Source organism: Cololabis saira, chromosome 24, assembly GCF_033807715.1.
Source record: "Cololabis saira isolate AMF1-May2022 chromosome 24, fColSai1.1, whole genome shotgun sequence".
NCBI lineage: Eukaryota > Metazoa > Chordata > Actinopteri > Beloniformes > Belonidae > Cololabis > Cololabis saira.
The window spans coordinates 15,061,186-15,082,838 of NC_084610.1; the positions used below are offsets into that span (position 1 = coordinate 15,061,186).

Below are 21,653 nucleotides of genomic sequence, written 5' to 3' on the forward strand. Positions count from 1 at the left end.
CCCGGTTTTCTTTTCCCCTGAGGGTTCCAGGTTAAGGCCTGCCTGGTTGTGTTGGATGCTGGTTTTCTCAAGGTATGCCCGATCCAGCCCCATTTCCTACGTCTTATCTGGGTTACAATTTATTCTTGTTGTGTGGTTTGCCAGAGCTCTGTGTTTGTGATAGTGTTAGGCCAGTAAATTCCTAAGATGTGTCGTAGGCATTTGTTTATGAATGTTTGCAGTTTGTTTGTTGTTGCTTTTGTGGTTCTCCATGTTTCCGCACCATACAGTAAAACTGAATTGACGTTGGAATTGAAGATGCAGAGTTTGACTTGCGTGGAGATGAGTTTGGAGTTCAGAGGTGTCAAAAGTATTCACATTCATTACTCAGGTAGAAGTATAGATACTAGAGTTTAAAATACTCCTATAGAAGTTGATGTATCAACTCAAGTTTTTTACTCAAGTATAAAAGTACTGATTTCAAAACTACTTAGTATAAAAGTAAAAGTAATGTAAGAGGGAAAAAGCCATTAAGGACAAAAGCCATTGAAAATGAATGCATCTTAGTATAATGCAAATATATTAAAGAACCATATATGTGTACTATTGAGCATTAACATGTGTTTCAGAGAGCAGGAGATATGATGACTAGTTGCCTATAAGTATTGTAATGGTGCAAAAAGTGAAACTTCAGAGGCATGTTATCATTTATCCTAACCTTTATTGGAATGTACATCCAAGTTTAGTTGCAGGAATCTGAGGGAACGGATGTAAGAACAAAACTGGACAAGAACATCTGAAACAACCACAACCAAATTCACTCTATCCGGATGGAGCAATTTAACTGGATAGTTTTTATTAAAGGCAGAAATGAAATAGAGTAACGACGCTGTTTTTAAAATGTAAGGAGTAAAAAGTACAGATAATTGCGTGAAAATGTAAGGAGTAAAAGTAAAAAGTCGTCTGAAAAATAATTACTCCAGTGAAGTATAGATAACCAAAATTTCTACTTAAGTAAGGTAACGAAGTATTTGTATTTCGTTACTTGACACCTCTGTTGGAGTTCCATACATACATAAAGGCTTAAAGTCCCTCAAATTACACTATTTAGGTGTGTGATTTGTTAAAAAAATAAAAAAAAACAGAAACGCTTCCCCCTCCGACCACTAGGGGGCGCTGCGCCGCGGCGGCGCCACCGGTGCGCGGGTTTCCGGCGGCTTCGTCCCGGTGCTACCCGACTGACTGACTCGCGCCGACGGTCGGGGCTTTGCTGTGCAGTAATGGCGGCGCACCGGGGACCCTCCACGAAATGGCTGTTCGCCCGGGAGCAGCTGGACAGCACGCCGTCGCGCCGCTGCGGGCTGGAGGCGGACCGGGAGCTGTCGTACCGCCAGCAGGCGGCCAACCTCATCCAGGACATCGGCCAGCGGCTCAACGTGTATCCTTCCCGGGGCCCCGGCCCCGCCGGGCTTTGTTGTGGTTTAGACCCTTTAGTGAGGGGCTGAGGCGGGGAGAAGGGCTGGGGACCCGGCCCGGGTCTGCAGACCCGCTCCCCGCGGAGCCGCCATTGCTGGGCCTGGTTGAGGAGCAGTTCTATTGTTACAGAGAAACTATCCAGACCAAGACACGAGGCTCAGTCTCTGGACCAGGGAACTGGACCAGGACCGGGTCACGTGGGTCTGTGCTGGGGAGGGGGTTCTGCTGTAATTAGTCCAGGTATCAGAACCACTCAAGGTGACCAAACTAGCTTATGATTTTTGAAAAGATCCATGTCTGTAGATGATATTTTGGTGTGATAACCTTCCTGAGTGGCAGGTATCATAGTTATCAGCTCATGAAGTTACCCAGCCCTAAATTTCCTGAATCTTTATGGTCCTGTGAGTATTCCAGTTTTTGTATTTTGTGTCTCTGTTGTTCCTAGGTGACACAGGGCTAAAATATAGTATCATTCAGGCGAAAATGGTGTAAAAATGTGTGTTGCTTATAGTTTAAAGAGCTGCAGTGACCTCTATGTTGGTCAGAAAGATTCACATCTTAGCTTGAATGAATGCTTAAAAGGTCCCCTTTAAAATGATACCAAAGACAATATTGTGTTAGGATTTTATGAAATTGTATGAGGGTCTTTTTCTATAAGATTGTACACTGATGGCGCAGAACCACCTCCTGTTTTATGACCAGACCGATTAGCTGAGTTCTTCTTTAGGTGAGGACGGTGAAGAGGAAAGGATGTTTAAGATTAATGGTTCTCCTCCTGTTTTTTTCTGGGTTTTGGTTGTTCTAGATCTTTGCTGGGTTGGCATGTCGGATTAGAGATAGACAACAGAAAATATATGGCTGAAAGTGTGACATGTTTAAGTTTCTTCCCCTGCAGTTGACCTCCCAGATAAGGTTCAACATCGGCTCCTACAACATGCAAAACACCTCCCCTTTTCAGTATAAATATGACTGGATTGATGACAACAGTGTGCATTTCTCTCCTACCTACAGTATGTGGTTTGAGAAAGGTGAACCTCCGGCTGGAAAACATTGTTTATAGTTTAAAGGGCTGCTGTGACTCTCTCTATGTTGGTCAGAAAGATTCACATCTCAGCTTGAATTAATGCTTAAAAAGTCCCCTTTAAAATGATACCAAAGGTCTGATAACCTTCCTGAGTGGCATCTGTATCATAGTTATCAGCTCATGAAGTTACCCACCCCTACATTTCCTGAATCCTTATGGTCCTGTGAGTACATTTTTTACTTTTTTTATTTAAGAATTCATGAGCTGATAACTATGATACAGCTGCCACTAAGGAAAGTTATCATACCAAAATATCATCTACAGACATGGATCTTTTCAAAAATCAAAAGTAAGTTTGGTCACCTTGATTGGTACTGACAAGTGAAATTTTGGGCTCTGGCCCATGGACTATCTCGGACCCTCAACATGCGGCTCACCCTCCTAAATCACCAGGAAACTGGACCAGGACCCGGGGTCACGTGGGTGGTGCTGGGGAGGGGGTTCTGCTGTAATTAGTCCAGATATCAGAACCACTCAAGGTGACTAAACTTGCTTATCATTTTTGAAAATATCCATGTCTGTAGATGATATTTTGGTATGATAACCCTTCCTGAGTGGCAGCTGGATCAGAGTTATCAGCTCATGAAGTTCAGAAAATTACATTTTAGATGCTGGTGCATATCCTGGTTTAAACTCATGTACAGGATATCTGTCAATGTTTCACAATATTGTCTTTGGTATCATTTTAAAGGGGACCTTGGAAGCATTAATTAAAGCCAAGATGTGATACATTTCTTGAATCCTTATGGTCCTGTGAGTATTCCAGTTTTTGTATTTTGCATCTCTGTTGTTCCTAGATGACACAGGGATAAAAGATATTATATCATTTAGGCGAAAATTGTGTAAAAATGTGTGTTGCTTATAGTTTAAAGAGCTGCAGTGGCCTCTATGTTGGTCAGAAAGATTCACATCTCAGCTTGAATGAATGCTTAAAAAGTCCCCTTTAAAATGATACCAAAGACAATATTGTGAAACATTGACAGATATCCTGTACATTAGTCTAAACCAGGATATGCACCAAAATCTAAAATGTAATTTTCTGAAGGGGGTGGTAACTTCATGAGCTGATAACTCTGATACAGCTGCCACTCAGGAAGGTTTATCATACCAAAATATCATCTATAGACATGGATCTTTTCAAAAATCATAAGTTTGGTCACCTTGAGTGGTACTGACCAGTGAAAAAGCGGGTTTCTGCTCTAATTAGTCCAGATATCAAGGTGACAAAACTTGCTTATGATTTTTGAAAAGATCCATGTCTATAGATGATATTTGGGTTTGATAACCTTCCTGAGTGGCAGCTGGATCATAGTTATCAGCTCATGAAGTTACCCACCTAACCCTTCAGAATATTACATTTTATCATCGTCATCCTTCGACTGTTGTGGAGATCCTAGATGTCACTTCTTTCCATCGGGTTCTGTCGGCCATTGCTGCTCCCAGTTCTTGGAGTGTAAGTCATGTGTCCTGGAGATTGTGTCAGGATAAGTATGAGGCCTGGTTCCTCTGGGTGACTGGAGGAGCCGCCATAGCAGGATGTCGGATATTACTTGATCCGTAGCACGGTAGCAATGACCTGCAAACATTGCTCTACGGCGTGCTACAGTTGTTGTTATTGGTGGCAGTTCACCATAGATCTGCTCCTTGGTTGGATGAGTTTTCCAGGAGATGTTTTTGACACACATGAGGAGTCTTGTGTATGTGCCGTTGGGCCGGTCTTGTAGTTCCTTCTTCATAGTCCAGGTCTCAACTCAACCCAGATATTTAAAATCCTTGACTTCTTTGATGTGTGATCCATCCCGTGCTGTAATACTTGGGTGGTTGGAGTCCTCGTTCACAAACATGCATTCTGTTTTCTTTGAATTCAACTTGAGTCCGACTTTGGCCGCGGCTTCTTCAAATGCGATGAGCAGGGTCTGGGCAGATGTTGTGTGCTCTGCGGTCCGGGCGACATCGTCCGCATAGTCGAGGCCGGTCAGATATTTCTCGCTTTGACGACCAGATCTTCGTCCGACCATGAGTTACATTTTAGATGCTGGTGCATTTCCTGGTTTAGACTCATGTACAGGATATCTGTCAATGTTTCACAATTGAAAGATCCTCGTGTTCGTTTGTCTGGTGCACCATGAGAAAACAAGCTTTTATTATATCATGCACAATGTTTTCCAGCCGGAGACACACTTTTCTCAAACCACAGAGGTAGGAGAGAAATGCACTCTGTTGTCATCAATCCAGTCATATTTATACTGAAGAAGGGAGGTGTTTTGTACGTTGTAGGAGCCGATGTTGAACCGTATCTGGGAGGTCAACTGCAGGGAAAGAAACTTAAACATGTCACACTTTCAGCCATATATTTTCTGTTGTCTATCTCTAATCCAACATGCCAACCCAGAGAAAGACAAGAGGAAAACCATCAATCTTAAACATCCGTTCCTCCGTTCCTCTTCACCGTCCTCACCTAAAGAAGAACTCAGCTAATCAGTCTGGTCATAAAACAGGAGGTGGTTCTGAGCCATCAGTGTACAATCTTATAGAAGAAAACCCTCATACTTTTAACAATTTCATAAAATCCTAACACAATATTGTCTTTGGTACAATTTTAAAGGGGAGTTTTTAAGCATTAATTCAAGCTGAGATGTGAATCTTTCTGACCAACATAGAGGTCACTGCAGCTCTTTAAACTATAAACAACACACATTTTACACCATTTTTGCCTAAATGATATACTATATTTTAGCCCTGTGTCATCTAGGAACAACAGAGACACAAAATACAAAAACTGGAATACTCACAGGACCATTAGGATTCATAAAATGTATCACATCTTAGCTTGAATGAATGCTTTAAAGGTTCCCTTTAAAATGATACCAAAGACAATATTGTGAAACATTGACAGATATCCTGTACATGAGTCTAAACCAGGATATGCAGCAGCATCTAAAATTTAATTTTCTGAGGGGGGTGGGTAACTTCATGAGCTGATAACTATGATCCAGCTGCCACTCAGGAAGGGTTATCATACCAAAATATCATCTATAGACATGGATAGGTGGTAGGTTTTGTCACCTTGAGTGCTACTGACAGGTGAAATTTTGGCCCATGGACTATAGTAATGTCACTTTGATGCTCCTTAACTCCTCGGGTTCAGGTCTCAACTGATCATCAACACCGCCATCGTCTACATGCACAGGTTCTACATGGTCCACTCCTTCACCAAGTTCCACCGAAACGTGAGTACGGCCGCGGGGTCGAGCATCAGCGGATGCTGCGAACCCTAACCCTCACGTACTGCTTCCTTCTCTCCACAGATCATCTCCCAGACCACGTTATTCCTGGCAGCTAAAGTGGAGGAGCAGCCCAGGAAACTGGAGCACGTCATCAAGATCGCCCATGCCTTCATTAACCCCCAAGAGCCTGCCCTCGACACCAAAAGCACTGTAAGTACCAGGGACATCCGTGGTGTCCTCCATCTCCTGTTAGATCGTGACTAGGGCTGGGGATTGATTCAAATGTCAAGAATCGATTCGATTCCGATTCTTAAGATTCAGAATCGATTATCAAGATTCGATTCGATTCCGATATTGATTTGTGTTATTAAAACTGTTTTTTGAGCTGTTGCATGAATTATATGACTGCAGTTCTGCAAAATATTAATACTAGTGTTATATTGAGATTCAACAGCAAGTATTGGCAGCTAATGATGCTGTAAGGACCAATCAGCTCCCAGAATGCTGATAGAACTGCTTTCAGAAACATCATGTGGGTCAGAATTGTCAAACAGATCCAGGGAGGAAACAGAGACGGATAAAATCGGTTTTATTTTTTCCCACATTCCATTTTTATTTGTTCCTTTTTCGGTTTATTTTGGTTTTTAATTTTTGAGAATTTGGTTTTTAGCATTTTTTGCAAATGTAACCCCAAGACAGTATATAAAGTAATGAAATATAGACAATTTATCCAATTATAACTGAAAACTTTAATGTTTTCATACCTTTAAACATATTTAAAGGCAAAAACATGGCACCAGTTATTCTTGTGTCCAACAAAACATTCCTTTTTTGGGGATAAACAAAAAAATAACCAAAAGTTGTAATGTAATGATGAAAAAAAAAATACATAAATACATTAAAAAAAAATCCCACCCCTCCAAAAAATAAAAAAAATCGATCTTTAGACATATGAATCGATTCTTAGGAATTAATATGAGAATCCATTTAGAATTGGGAAATACAGAAATTTTTTCAAAACAGGCCTATTCGTGACCTCTGTGACGTCTACATGTTCACGCCCCCTGACACCTAACCTGGCTGAGTTTTTGGTCAATAATTTAGTAGGCATGGATGGACAGTTTTTTGTGTTAGACCTGCATGTATGTAGTTGAAAGGATGATGCCACAAAGAAAAAACCACGACCTCCTTCTCAGTTTCGAGGTGTTGCAGCTGCTGGTTTCAGGGGTGGAGCGATACGCTCGGGGTATGCACGGTTTGAGATCTGCATGTATGTTTTTGACACGGATCCCACATGTAAAGCATGTTATTTCCGTATGCGAGAGAGTATCTATCGCGGCGTGGTGTGCAGTAGCACATGCACTGCACTGCACCTGCTTCACAGGGGAGTGGTTGTCTAGTGGTTACACAGGTGGGCTTCCAGCCCTGAGGATGGCAAACAAAAATATACCTCTTAGGGTCCCTGAGCAGGGCCCTTAACCCTAATTGCTCCCCGGGTGCCAGAATAAAGGCAGCCCACTGCTACTAGTCTAACTAGTGATGGGTTAAAAGCAGATTACATATTTCAGTGTGTTTCCATGTATACTGATGAGTAAAGTGATTATTATTATTAGTATGAAGGGTTCCTTCACCCACGGACCAGCTGGTGCTTGGTGATCTGGCTGAGGTGGGTTTTAAATGCTGGCGCTCATACGGATGATGAATTCGGTGACAAAAGTCAGATTTGATGGCACATTTTAGTCCACCATTTTGTTTAAGCAGCTTCCATAGCAACAGAGGGTATGAATTGATGTCACTTCCCCACTGGACCAGCCCCCTTACTCACACTGAGTGGCAAAAATGGCTGCAACTAGTAGGGAAACTGGAGAAGACGGGATAACAGCCGATTATGGGCTTAAATTAAAGGCAGTTGGACTTGACAGTGACCCGTACAGTTACCTGAAGAACCAGTGATCCATGGACATTAATATTTGGCCACGAATCCAGTTTCCTGATATTTATATGTACTTCATTTCTACGCCGGGGAAATACACGAAGCAAAGCTTGAAATCATACAAAAGTCTTGACGCTTGGTCCTACTTCAAGGCAGGATTTGTTGGTGAAATTAAAGTGATGAAGACACCGAACTTTATGATTTGACCGTTTAACGTTAGCTACCCAAAAATCCAACATTACCTGATACAAAATGGGAACCACAAATCCACGTTTCGGTGTCTGGAATACAGTTGTTTCTGTGAATTGCAGCAATCCATTTGTCTCCTAAGCTTATTTTTCGGCAGTCTGTAAAACGATAACTCCGATTTCTTGCTAAATCTATGAGTACAGTCGATCGTACAACAGCTCTTCCCATTTTAGATGTTTTCCAGTTGCTCAAACTGAAAGTTTACCCTGCGATTCAGTCTTTCTGCCACTCAGTCTTTCTGCCACTCAGTGGGCGTAACCTGCTCTGAAGTCACATCTGTGACGTCATGCACATTCCCTCTATTAAGTCCCTCTTGATTTCCAGCTCCAGGCTGTTGCTGAATACCAGATATGCTTATTTTTATGTCATCCAATCTAGTGGCGCTGATGGTTAGGGCTAAGTTCGGAGTTGAACCTGACTGCAGTGTCCAATGACGTGTTTTGATCTGCAGTTAAACAAGCTCAAAAAGAGATATTACCCCCTGCAGACAGGGGGGTAATGTCACGTCCACCAAATAAACCGAAATGAATGTGTTCACTGTAATAGAAAAAGGCGATTTTATTGAAGCATTTGAAAGGCAGCTGAACTCGTCTCGGCCGCCTGATCAAGTACATGGACTGAATCGTGCTAGAATTATGATTATAGACGTGTACAGGAGCTTAAAAGACTTATTAAAGTTGCACAGACTCACCGGACGTTAGTAAAACTATATATGGCATTTTAATTTAACAAAGAGGGGTTGGGTCGTGTCCGTGTGCTGTGCATGATCCTAGTGCATAAATAATAAACTATACGGTGAAGTATTCTGGGTTTATATTAATACTTTAACTGTCGTAAAAGAAAAGAGAAATGAGTCCAGCCTGTGATGTCCCCGCATCCTCACCGTCTTAAAGCTCTTAGAAAGGTCACATAAAGGTTGAAACAAGGCGTGTCCTCTGTGAATGATTTTAACTTTACAGTCATTGTCTTGTGGTTGTTTTGGGGCCAATCCCAATACACCCCGTACTTTCTACCACTAGCCCTCACTAGGGATGTATCATGATAATTTCTGGCATTTATCCCGATAACGATAAAAATGACGATAAAAAAATACCAATTCAACTCCATCTTATAAAACTATAAATCTATTAGATCCGCCATGTTTGTTACACAAAAAACTCGTCAACTGGAATTTTTCTTTCTTTCTCTCAGGCTCATTTCTTTCTTTCTTTCTTTCTTTCTTTCTTTCTTTCTTTCTTTCTTTCTTTCTTTCTTTCTTTCTTTCTTTCTTTCTTTCTTTCTTTCTTTCTTTCTTTCTTTCTTTCTTTCTTTCTTTCTTTCTTTCTTTCTTTCTTTCTTTCTTTCTTTCTTTCTTTCTTTCTTTTAGGCTCATTTCTTTCTTTTTTTCTTTCTTTTAGGCTCATTTCTTTCTTTCTTTCTTTTAGGCTCATTTCTTTCTTTCTTTCTTTCTTTTAGGCTCATTTCTTTCTTTCTTTCTTTCTTTTAGGCTCATTTCTTTCTTTCTTTCTTTCTTTTAGGCTCATTTCTTTCTTTCTTTCTTTTAGGCTCATTTCTTTCTTTCTTTCTTTTAGGCTCATTTCTTTCTTTCTTTCTTTTAGGCTCATTTCTTTCTTTCTTTCTTTCTTTCTTTCTTTCTTTTAGGCTCATTTCTTTCTTTTTCTTTCTTTCTCTTAGGCTCATTTCTTTCTTTCTTTCTTTCTTTTAGGCTCATTTCTTTCTTTCTTTGTTTCAGGCTCATTTCCTTCCTTCCTTCCTTCCTTCCTTCCTTCCTTCCTTCCTTCCTTCCTTCCTTCCTTCACGTACGTTGTGCGTGGATTTAACACAGAACCATAAATCAGCTTTACACAAAAACGTCATCAAAGGGAATTTATCATTTTTACCGTGATATGACAAAATTTTTACCGTGGGGAAATTTTTTGACGGTTTATCGTGAACGGTAAAATATCGCCCATCCCTAGCCCTCACCCACTACCACTTCACCCTAAAAATGAAGCCACAGGCGTAGGGCCCTTGTAATCTTCCCTAGGGATTGGGACACCACTCGCTACGTCACTGCATGGTTTACGTTCGGGTACGTAAGCGACTGCGTAGTTACGTTTGCACAAACGTCACACCATATCAGGAAGCCGAGACATTTTTTAATTTCCGCTGTAGCGCTGTTAATATGCCACTTTATTAAATTTTAATATTTTTTCAGGCGTAAAAGTAACCGTTAAGATCCCCATCCTGGGCTCAGTTTATCCAAATAACGCCTGTTAAGAAATTTGATCCGAAGTTTTCGGGATGAGAACAGCCTGCCGGCTCGGGAGCTGATTTATGGTTCCGCGTTAAATCGCCGCAGAGCCTACGGCGTAGGGTACGGCGTACGGCGCGCGTCGCCGCGTAACCTACGCCATAGGCTCTGCGTTGGTGTAACGCGGAACCATAAATCAGCCTTTATTCTGGCGAGGTTTGAAAAAGACTTCACAACAACAGGCAAGCGAGTGATTATATACATTCTGAGTGAATATTATGAAAGTAAAATATATATTTCTCCCTAGAAATGTAATCAAAACGCATTTTTATGCAGAAACTAACTCAAAATATTGATTTTATTCACTAAAAAATAAGAAATGTTTGCCATGTTTTTTTTTTTTTATTTATTCAGTCTACAGATTATGACGTAAAGCATTCTGGGAAATTTTTGCTAGTGTGCATCTGAAAACCCCTCGCTCTGTAGGGCTAGATTCATACCCCCTAGATGAAAAGAGGAATTGGGACACCACTACCCTCACGGGAACGCAGAAAATTTAGGGTTATTGCTGAAAAGTAGGGGTAGTGGGTGTATTGGGACGGGGCCTTCGAAGCACGGTTTTAATTCTTCTTCACTTGATCTCTTCCAGGCGTTCCAGCTGCACTCGCAGGAGCTTGTAGCGCTGGAAACGATAGTGCTGCAGACACTAGGTGAGCCAAAGCACCTCTCGTACACAACGGCCTTTTTCCTGCGTGGAATCGTACCGTTGTTGCTGCACGACCTCCACCCATGTTGTATTTGCAAATTACCAAATTACCCCTGTCTCAGCACGTTGGCGATGGTTGTATGGTGTTTGCTTTTTCCAACATTTGGAAGAAAATATCCGAGGTCCTTTTCAAACTGAATGTCATCCTCAGCGTTTGTGCAACTACTGACTCACTTGGTTCAACTTCTCGATTGCAGGTTTTGAAATAACAGTGGATCATCCTCACACAGATGTTGTAAAATGTTCCCAGCTAGTGCGAGGTATTGCCTTCTTCTAAGCTTTGCAGTTGATATTCTTTTAAATACTATTTGAGGTTTAGGGTGCTTTCACACCTGTCCCGTTTGGTGCAGTTGTTCCGAAACAGGGAGCGTTTCCCCCTAAAGATCGGATCGTTTGGTATATGTCAGGGGTCGGCAACCCAAAATGTTGAAAGAGCCATATTGGACCAAAAACACAAAAAACAAATATGTCTGGAGCCGCAAAAAACGAAAAGTCTTGTATCAGAATTAGAATGAAGACACACATGCTGCATGTTTCTATATTAGTTAGAACTGGGGGAAAAAACATTTTTTTCATTATGCACTTCGATGTCGGGAAAAAAGTGGAAATGTCAAGATTAATGTTGAAGTACAATCTTGATAAAAAAGTCGAAATGTCGAGAAAAAGTCAAAATGTCAAGATTAATGTTGAAGTAAAATCTTAATAAAAAAGTCAAAATGTTGAGAAAAAAGTCGAAATCTTGAGAAAAAAGTCAAAATTTCCAGAAAAAAATCAAAATGTAGAGATTAAAAAGGAAAGAAAAAAGGAAGAAAAAAAAGAAGAAAAAGAAAAAAAAAGGAAAAAAAAAAGGTCAAACGTTTCTGAAAAAGCTCCAGGAGCCACTAGGGCGGCGCTAAAGAGCCGCATGCGGCTCTAGAGCCACGGGTTGCTGACTCCTGGTATATGTGAACACAGCAATAACTGCGGTTCAACCTTTCTTTTCCCTGGGTTACGGAAGAGGAAACTCCTTCCGCGTTCATTTGACCAATCAGAGAACAGCTGGTTCGCGCATGGCATTTGTTAACAGCTTTGAACCGCTACAGACGGTTGCCTTGTGAACACAAACGCCACAAACGAAAAACGAAACAACTGTATCGATTAGGGCTGCAGCTATCGAATATTTTAGTAATCGAGTATTCTACTGAAAATTCCATCGATTAATCGAGTAATCGGATAAAACATATATTTGTTTAGTTAAAGAGCAATTATAAATATACATAAGATGTTAGATGTTAATTGACATCAAGACTAAATTATATAATCCAGTAGGTTCATGGCTGTGCATTTAAAAACCCTGAACTTACACCAGTTGACCAAATTCAAGGATTTTACCAAGAAATGTTCTTATTTCTAACCTAAAAATGCCATTACACCTGATATCAGACATAACTTAAAATGTTAGGTGTTTTTCCCACGTGTTTCAATTGAACTTTCATTTTTGTCAAGCAAATTTTAAGTTCTAGTTAAGTTTTAAGTTAAAGTATAAGATTTTGAGTTTTGGCAGTGTTTAAAATAAACTTCTGAGACCTGCTGTATTGGAGCACTTTAGGCACCAGTGCTGCTTGTTTTCTCCATGAATGACTACAGAGATAAAATGAAATGAAAACTACCCAGTTAGCTTTATTACGTTTTTATTTTTCTGACATTTTCTGCCTTTTCTTTTAGTTGAAACTGTAGCGGGAACAGAGGTTTATATACCGGGTAAAGGCTGATTTATGGTTCCGCGTTACAACAACGCAGAATGGTGCGCGTCGCTGCGTACCCTACGCCGTAGGCTACGGCGTAGCCGTGGAGAGCCTGCACGTCAGCGCAGCACCGTCAGCCGGACCGGCGCTCTCTGCCCTCGCCGGAGAGCACCGTAGGCTCTGCGTCGATTTGACGCGGAACAATAATTTTGGCTTTAGAGGGGGAATATAGGAGAACGGACCAGAAGAATATAGCGTGGATTAAAAATAAAAGTTAATCACTGAACTACATTAGTCTCCCGTCTGGGCCATTGCAGACTGCCTGAGCATGGCATGTTACTAAAACCAAACCTCTTTCTTCCCCCTTTAACGTGCGCAGCGCATGGATGTACGGCGAAGCGTCAGCGTGTTGTGTCGCATTAAATGTGGTCCGGGCGTAATAGGCTTTGAGCTGGTGAAATTAAACGAAAAAAAAAAAAAAAAAAAATTAATTAAACGATTCCTCGAGGCAGAGAAAATCCCTCGATCATTTTTTGTAATCGAATTACTCGAATTATTCGAGGAATCGTTTCAGCCCTAGTATCGATTTAGCCCCTGAATCGGAACAAAACAAACGGGCCACAGGTCTGAAAGCACCCTTAATCTCACTTTGCATCATTCCTCACTGTGTGATTTTAATGTCTGACGCTGTTGTTGTTAAAAGAGTTCTAAAGCACGTTTTCTTTTTCTTTTGCAGCAAGCAGGGACTTGGCACAGACTTCCTATTTCATGGCTACCAACAGGTTATTATCCTGTTCCCATTATTGCACTGTAATGGCACACTATAGCTTCCAGTCCTGCAGGGTCCCCCTTCCTGTGTCCAACGCCCTGTTGGCGCCTGGACCCTGGGAACCCCCCGGAGCCGGGGCAGTACCGGCCAGGCCGCCGTGCGGTGTATTGTACAAGGGCTTTGCTTTGGCACATAGGGGTTGAATGCACAATGTGGAGTGTAGTGGTGCTGTTTGCCTCTCAAGGTTGTTCGGTACAGAGTGCACATGTCTAAACAGAAACAATCAAACGGTAGCCTGAATATAGATTGCCCCTAAAGATTCTTAAACTTATAGAGTTTCTTGGTAAGTATTGTTCAGTTCCTGTTTTTTTTTTTTTTTTTTTTTTAACTATTTTGTACATTTTTCACCTCAGAGGAGCTAACAATGAAACACCAAACTATACTGCAAACTGAGCGTGTTGTAGTTTTAGTGCAAAGTGCATGTGATGGGACTGGTCGTAGGTGTGGTTTATGCTTCTACGCTGAATCCATGTCAGACTCCACAAAAATATAACGTCTGGGCAACACAGGCCGCAAAACATGTTTGGTCTGCTGGATAACGTTGCAGAGCGAGCTACTTGCTTGTCGTTTTTTGAGCGAGATAGAAAGAAACATTGCTTTAGTGTCGGTAAAATGGGCTGGTGCTCCACATTTATCAGCTCCAACTGGTGTAACAGATGCCTCTTTTGCTCTGCTACTGCGTCAGAGCTGCAGAAATTAACTGACACTGGTGTACAGAGCAACATAGATTTAGCTTAGTAGATTAAAACCAACAGAGATGGATGTGGCTGCTGCGTAGAAGCATAAATCACACTTTAGAGTGAGGAAAGCTTTTTTTTATAGCTGTTTATAGCTTTGCTTTTGAAGTGTTTGTTGTTTTAGTTTTTTTGTTTATGTGTTTAAACTGGAAGTAATATACTCATTCCCACTTTAGTTTCTGGTACTTCTAAAGTAGTTGTGGACTCATCTTTACTGATGATTTCAGAGTGACTGACAGTGACTGTGTTTACATGCATCAATAACCCTTTTAAAACCCGAATATTGGCAATAACCCGAATTTACACAGCCATGTAAGCACCAATAACCCCTTTGAATAACCCGAATTTGCTCATATTCCGGTTTTTAAAAACCTGAATATGACCCCTTGGTCACTCCCTTTAAAACCCGAATATTCGGTCATGTAAACGCCAAACGGGATATCCCCATCAAACGGAACAGGAATTTGTTTCCTGCGCATGCTCTGTTCACAAGTAATCTTGGTCTTTTGAGTCCAGGAAGTTCTTATAAACACGGAGAAACGCAAGACCAGGAGGAGATTAATCACTTCATAAATGTAATGAAGGATATGAACATTTCTGCATTTGTAGACGGTAGAAAGTACCGGGATAGCGAGATTTACAGTGAGCGAAAAGTTGCGCGAAGCAGCATTTGTTTTGAATTTGGATACAGGAAGAGGAAGCGGAAATGAACGCTAATTGCGTCATCACGTTCTCCGCTCGTCGCTGGTTTGATCGGGATATCCCGAATGATTAATCACCATGTATACAGGGATAACCCCTGTTTGCTCACGCATGTAAACGGAATATTCCGAATGTTTCAGTAACTGGAATATTAGCAATAACCTGAATTTTGACTGCATGTAAACGTAGTCACAGAGAAACACGAGGTAAAACTTTGGGTTGAAATGAGTAGATTTGGCTCCGGCGTTTTCTGATTGGTTGAGTTCCTGGAGGCCTCCTAGTGGGCGGAGCTAATGGCTGGTTAGAAATGTATTCATTTCTTTTCTAGTTTAGCCGAAATGTGTAGCCACTAGGAATGGGTGATATTTTACCGTTCACGATAAACCGTCAAAAAAATTCCTCACGATAAGAATTTGTCATCTCGCGGTAAAAACGATAAATTCCCGTTGATGACGTTTTTGTGTAAAGCTGATGAAGGAAGGAAGGAAGGAAGGAAGGAAGGAAGGAAGGAAGGAAGGAAGGAAGGAAGGAAGGAAGGAAGGAAGGAAGGAAGGAAGGAAGGAAGGAAGGAAGGAAGGAAGGAAGGAAACAAGGAAAGGAGGGAGGAAGGAAGGAAGGAAACAAGGAAAGGAGGAAGGAAGGAAGGAAGGAAACAAGGAAAGGAGGAAGGAAGGAAGGAAGGAAGGGAGGGAGGAAGGAAGGAAACAAGGAAAGGAGGAAGGAAGGGAGAAAAGAGGAAGAGAAGAAGGAAGGAGAGAGCAGGAGGAAAGAAGGAAGGAAGGAAATTAGCCTGAAAGAAAGAAAGAAAGATAAATTCCCATTGATGACGTTTTTGTGTAACAAACATGGCGGATCTGAGAGCGTGATAGATTTATAGTTAAAAAGGTGGAGTTGAATTGGTATTTTTTTTTATCGTGATAAATGCCAGAAATTATCGTGATACATTTTTTAGTCCATACCGCCCATCCCTAGTAGCCACAGGATAAAAAGAGGTGTTTCTGTAGTGACGAGTGACTAGTGCACAAAAGTCTGATAAATCAGACTTTTATTGCCATATAACTAGAAAAGCATTGATAAGTGTTGGTGAAACTTCCTTGGTGTCAACTGAAGAGTAACCAGGATAATCGTGATACAGTGTGTGTGTTGCCTTGCACGTTCTTCGTGAACTGAAGAAGCACTAGTCGTCCTACGATAAATTATGGCTTAATTAATTATTTAATAAACAAGGATGGGACTGTAGTAAACCAGTTTGAGTTTGCTTACTTACTTGATCTGATTTAATCATTTCCAGCGATTTGTAGTCTGAAATCCCTGGAAACGGTTCCTGACATCGACACAAACAAATAATTATGACTCTTTAATGTCATGTATTTTAGTTTTGTAACCACGGTGACAGTGAGACGTGTTTCCGTTCCCCAGGGGCAGTTTGCAGTGTAGTTTGGGATTCAGTGTGCGGGGGGGGTAATTAACCGTAGAGGACCGTTAGATCTCTTGTACACCAAACTGACATGAAGGGTCCCTGCTGGAGCGTCTGCCGTCGCCAGCTAAGACGTCCTCCTGCCGCCAACTACCACGTAGAGTCCACACGTCTGCAAGAGGACAGAAGACAGTCAACATTAGTTCAGCCTTTACTGTCCAGGATGTTTTAATGTGTTTCAACTTAAAAAAAAAAACATGTTTCAATTTACTTTAACTCCACTAATTGATTGTCTTGAGCATGTATGTTGCACGGATGCAGCATTTGAGCTGCATCCCAGAATAACCGTTAATGTCACCTGAAGGCATCGAGCTCAGGGTTGGCGGCTGACGTTGAACCGTCGGTTTGGTGTATAAGGGACCCGAGTCCGCCGCCGTCAGTGTTTCTCAGTCTTGGAATTCACTTCACTTTTCTGAAAAGCACCGATCAGGCGATTCAAATGCTAAAACATGTTCTGGCTAGACTTGTGTAAGGATTGTCTTGAATTTCAGATTACAGCTATTGAACAGCGAGATTGAGAAACGCTGCTCTATGATTTCCCCTTCTTTCCCCCCAAAATGAGAGAATATGGTGCAGGTTTATAATATCTGCCTTCATGTTGTCACTCAGACCTTTAGGAGCATGTCCTAATGAGTTTTTAGGAATTTAGTGTAAGAAGGTAAGCTGGTGTAGAAATCTGGACATCTTCAAGTGTTCTGATGATCTGTGAGTTATGGGTCGTCCAAGCCGCTCATGAAGTACATCTGCTGTGTCTCTCGTGTCGCCCTGCAGTTTGCACCTCACCACCTTCTGCCTGCAGTACAGACCCACAGTGGTCGCTTGTGTTTGTATCCACCTGGCGTGCAAGTGGTCCAACTGGGAGATTCCCGTGTCCACGGACGGAAAACACTGGTGGGAGTACGTGGACCGCACTGTGACGCTCCAGCTGCTGGATGGTAGGGGCACGGAGCAACAATCTCACCCTCATTTGTTTGTTATAAACCATAAAACAATCAAGATGTAATCAGAGTGTTCAGCGTGATTTGAGAGGGTTCATAGAAATGTGGCTTTTTCCACTTAGAAATTAGGCTCAAGTATTTTTGAATTGGTCCATTCGCTCGTGATTTAAGGACAAACAAAGCAGATTAATACGGAATAGTATTAGGGGCCAGGCAGGAGAAAAATAAAAATAATATTTTAGGGGAGGAAGATAATTTTTTTCATTATGCACTTTGAGAAAAAAGTCGAAATATCAAAAAAACAGTCGAAATGTCGAAGAGTCGAAATGTTGAGAATAATGTTGAAGTACAATTTTGAGAAAAAAGTCAATGTTGAGAAAAAAAGTCAAAATTTCGTGAATAAAGTTGAAATGTCGAGAAAAAAGGCGAAATTTCGACTTTATTCTTGAAATTGTATTTCAACATTAATCTCGACATTTCGACTTTTTTCTCGGAAGTGCACAATAAAAAAAATCTTCCCCTCTCAAATATTTTTCCTCCTGCATGGCCCTAATACTCTTCCATAGATTAAGCTGGTGGTGTTATATATTTGACGAGAGTCCGAGCAGATGTCTGTACACTTTAAAACACTTATCTACGTGAGAGATGGTCAAATCCTCAGCGGTGGCGAAGACAACGGTTTGGTGGAAAGATCCAGGTGTTTTTAGATTAGATCCTGCTTTATCGGTGGGTGATTAACGCCTGCTGGGTAATATAAACGCCAGGCGTGTTATTTGTCACCTCGGGCCTGAAGGCGAGTCGAGAGGCCGTCTACACGAATTATAACGTAAGCTGTGTGGAGGTGTAGAGCGACATTTTATCTCGACATCAGCAAGATTTAGACGCCGTCAGACAGGTATAAAAAGCCCTGGTTACTCATCTTGCAAATATAGATCCTACCTGAGACGTCCTGCTGCTGTTGCTCTCATCAGCTGTTTCCTGATTTTATTAAATAATAAATTAATCTCCCCTGGTGGGTTGTGACGTCTGTGAGCTTTACGGTATATCAGGTTGTTTTTGAGCCCCTAAAAATGGTGGAAGTTTGCTTTTTCTGTAGAATCTCTTGAAGCTCAAAGTCTCCATTTTGATCGTTTTATTTTTAATCAATTGGGTGAATAAAAACGAAGTTAGTTGGAGGAAAAAAACTTGCTGTAATAGTTCAAATAGTTCTGGACCTAATTATCTATTTATCCAAGTCATCAAACATGATAATGGTTAAAATGTTGACTTTTGATTATTTTAACAGTATAAAAATACACACCTGCTTGTTCAATAACACATATCAGCTTATTTTATCTGATTTATTCTCTCTAAATATTAGTGATGCACCGATTGTTCGGTAACCGAAATTGTTCGGCCGAAAATGGCAAAAAAAACACTTTCGGTGTTTGGTGGAATAAGTGGGAAAAAAACCGAACAATTAATAACAGCGTTGTAATGTAAGGAAATAGACTGGCCGCTCCCGTAACGGTTGCGCACCACAAACATAAATCGTTGGCCAACCAAAAACTAACCCCATAAGAATTTTACCTAACATTTACCAGGAGGTGGAACCAAAACAACATAATGCCGGGAATTTAAAAAATGTTCAGTTTTTATGTTCAATAAATATTTTCTTCCTTGTAATTTTGTAAAAGATTTTTTTCTTTGAAAAGCATGCCTAAATCAAATTTATTTGATTTATGCAATGGTGGAAAAAATTGGCAAAATAAATGAAAAACTGCGAAGAACCATGTTCGGTATTGTTCGGTATTCGGCTAAGTGTTTATTATTATTTTCGGTTTCGGCCACAAATTTTCATTTCGGTGCATCACTAAATATATAATGGTAGTATTTTTTTGCCATCCGTTAAGTCATTTATTTCAGCATTTTCTGCTGTTGGATCAGATCGGTCTGTAATCATAAGTTTATATTTAACTGATGTGTTTCTTGCTTGTAGAGCTCACTCACGAGTTTCTTCAGATCCTGGAGAGGACGCCCAGCAAGCTGAAGAGGATACGAAACTGGAGGGTAATGTCCCGACTCCTCTCCTGTTGGCAGTGGCTCTCGTGCGGCCGGTAGTTTACTCTCTGAAATGTCCACCCGTCTGTCTTCCAGGCCATTCAAGCAGCTAAGAAACCAAAGACGGACGGCTCCAGCATGGACAGCCCCTTCCAGGGATCGTCCTTGGAGGGCCTTCCCGGCGTCAACAACTCCTTCTTCCCCGCCGGCTCGGCGTCAGACTCCGACATGTCCGCCCTGAACGCCATCGCCGCCCCCTACGCCATGTACGAGCCGCTCAGCGACCAGTCCAAGTCGTGCGGCTACGACCAGTTCCCGCAGCCGCTGCACTCAGACTTGACGGTGGTGAAACACAAACACAAAGCGGCCGGGGGCTCCGGCGGCGACCAGCCGCTGGGCCTGAACACGGCCGCTTTTTCCCGCACGCAGAAAGTCTTGACTCTGGAAAAGTACCGAGAGAAACACGCGGCGGAGCTGGCGCAGCAGAACGGCTCCAAGGACGAGCCGGGCTCGGACATGTACGCTCCTCCGGCCGCCGCCTCCTCGCACCACCTCAAGAAACGCTCGCAGCTGCAGCAGGCGGGGCAGGCGGGCGACGGCCGGAGAGAGAAGTCCAGCTCCAAGAAGGCGCGGCTCCCCGCCTCCTACCCCGACAACGGCTCCGGCATGAGCGAGGAGCTCAAGATGCGGATCAAAGTGTCGTCGGAGCGCCACGGCGGCTCGGGGGAGAGCGGGACTCTGTCTGGCAAAGACAAGCACAAGAGCCACCGCCACTCCAAACACGGCCACTCCCACTCGTATTCCCTCAGCGGCAACGGCAGAGCGGCCATGGACGGAGCCTCCCTGTCCGTCCGGGCTTCCAGCAGCCACTCCAGCGACAGCAGCGCTTCCAGCTCGTCACGGAAGAGGCCCCACTCCGACGCCGACGGCCACCACCACCACAACCACCACGGCCACCACCACCACTCATCCAAGAGCAGCCGCTCCTCCAAGGGCGGCCTGGCCGCGGCCCACTACTCAGACGGCGGCGCCAGGACCGTGGAGCACCACGACGGCACCAACGGCGTGTTCGTGTCCAACGGCCAACACACTGACTACAAAAACACTTTCGACATGCTGGACTCCTTATTAAGTGCCCAAGGTATGAACTTGTAACTCGAGTTTGGTGTTTAGGATAAGGTATTGTTATATTTTATAGAATTTAAAAACAAAAACCAGAAAAAAATGAATTTATTTGTCTTAAGTTATCTACACTGATTATTGGTGATTCTTATCAAACCGTCAAATGTAAAATTAAAACACATCGAGCTGTGTACTACTTCCTTGCAACACAAAAAACATGTATGAGGAGTTTTAAAGTCGTGACTGAAAGAAAAATGTTTTTAATGCAAGCTCGCATTGATTTTTTTAATTTTTTTTTTTCTTTCTTTTAAACGTGCATGTTTTCAGTCACAAAAAGGGAAGACGTAACTAGTGTTTGCAGCCATCGTCACTGTTTACACTTATTTTAAGTTAAAATATTTTGTTCCACTAAGAAAGAAAACGAAAAAAATCTCAGGTTTAGAACTTTTTTGGATTAAAAAGTAAATCTTCTGCTTGTATCTGTGGGGATGTATCATCTCCGTTTAGGCGTCCGACCGAGGAAGCGCGGGCTGTTTACTTTTAGTTCCAATCAAAGACGACTGTTTCGTATTTTGGATCACCGAGGCTGCGCCTGAATATAACGTGCAGACTTATACAGCTAAGAAAAATAAAAACAGTAAACATTACATCTGCTGTAAAAGTGCATTTAAGATATAGCAACTAAAATTGCAGAAATGCCTTGTGATTGTACCTAGTCAATCGCTATTCATTATGATAAATGTCATTAAATACAGATCTCTAAAATGCTGATTGTGTGTATAGGACTGTAGGTGTCGAGTAAACATTTGGTTTATTGCATCAGTCCAGATTTCACTGTATTAAGAGAGCCAAAGCAGACTGTATTGATGAACTTAACCTTGATTCGTGTATTGGGATCCCAAATAAACAGATGTAAAAGTGTTTTCTTCTTTCGTGCACATGCATCACACTCATTTCCTGTCGGCTGGCGTGGCAGGTTCATACAGACGCAGTTCAGTGTGAGTTCTAGCGTCGTCTGGTGCCTCCGCTGCAGCCAGATGCATCAGGGTTGTGGATTATCAACGTCTCTCCAGGTCCAGGGAAATCCAGGATGGAAAAGATTTGGGGGAGTTTTAGTAAACAGCTCAAGAGTAAACA

The 21,653-nt window shown here is 42.0% G+C and overlaps 1 protein-coding gene across 1 annotated transcript; it reads left to right on the top strand.

Moving 5' to 3' along the window:
- Positions 1-1,188: 1,188 nt before the first annotated feature.
- Positions 1,189-21,431, top strand: LOC133425039 (cyclin-T2-like). Its single transcript, XM_061715690.1, has 9 exons — positions 1,189-1,417; positions 5,688-5,769; positions 5,848-5,976; positions 10,831-10,891; positions 11,145-11,207; positions 13,408-13,453; positions 17,188-17,351; positions 19,333-19,403; positions 19,491-21,431. The coding sequence occupies exons 1-9, from the start codon at positions 1,260-1,262 to the stop codon at positions 20,547-20,549; spliced, it is 1,833 nt and encodes a 610-aa protein (XP_061571674.1). The 5' UTR covers positions 1,189-1,259; the 3' UTR covers positions 20,550-21,431.
- The last annotated feature ends 222 nt before the right edge of the window (positions 21,432-21,653 follow it).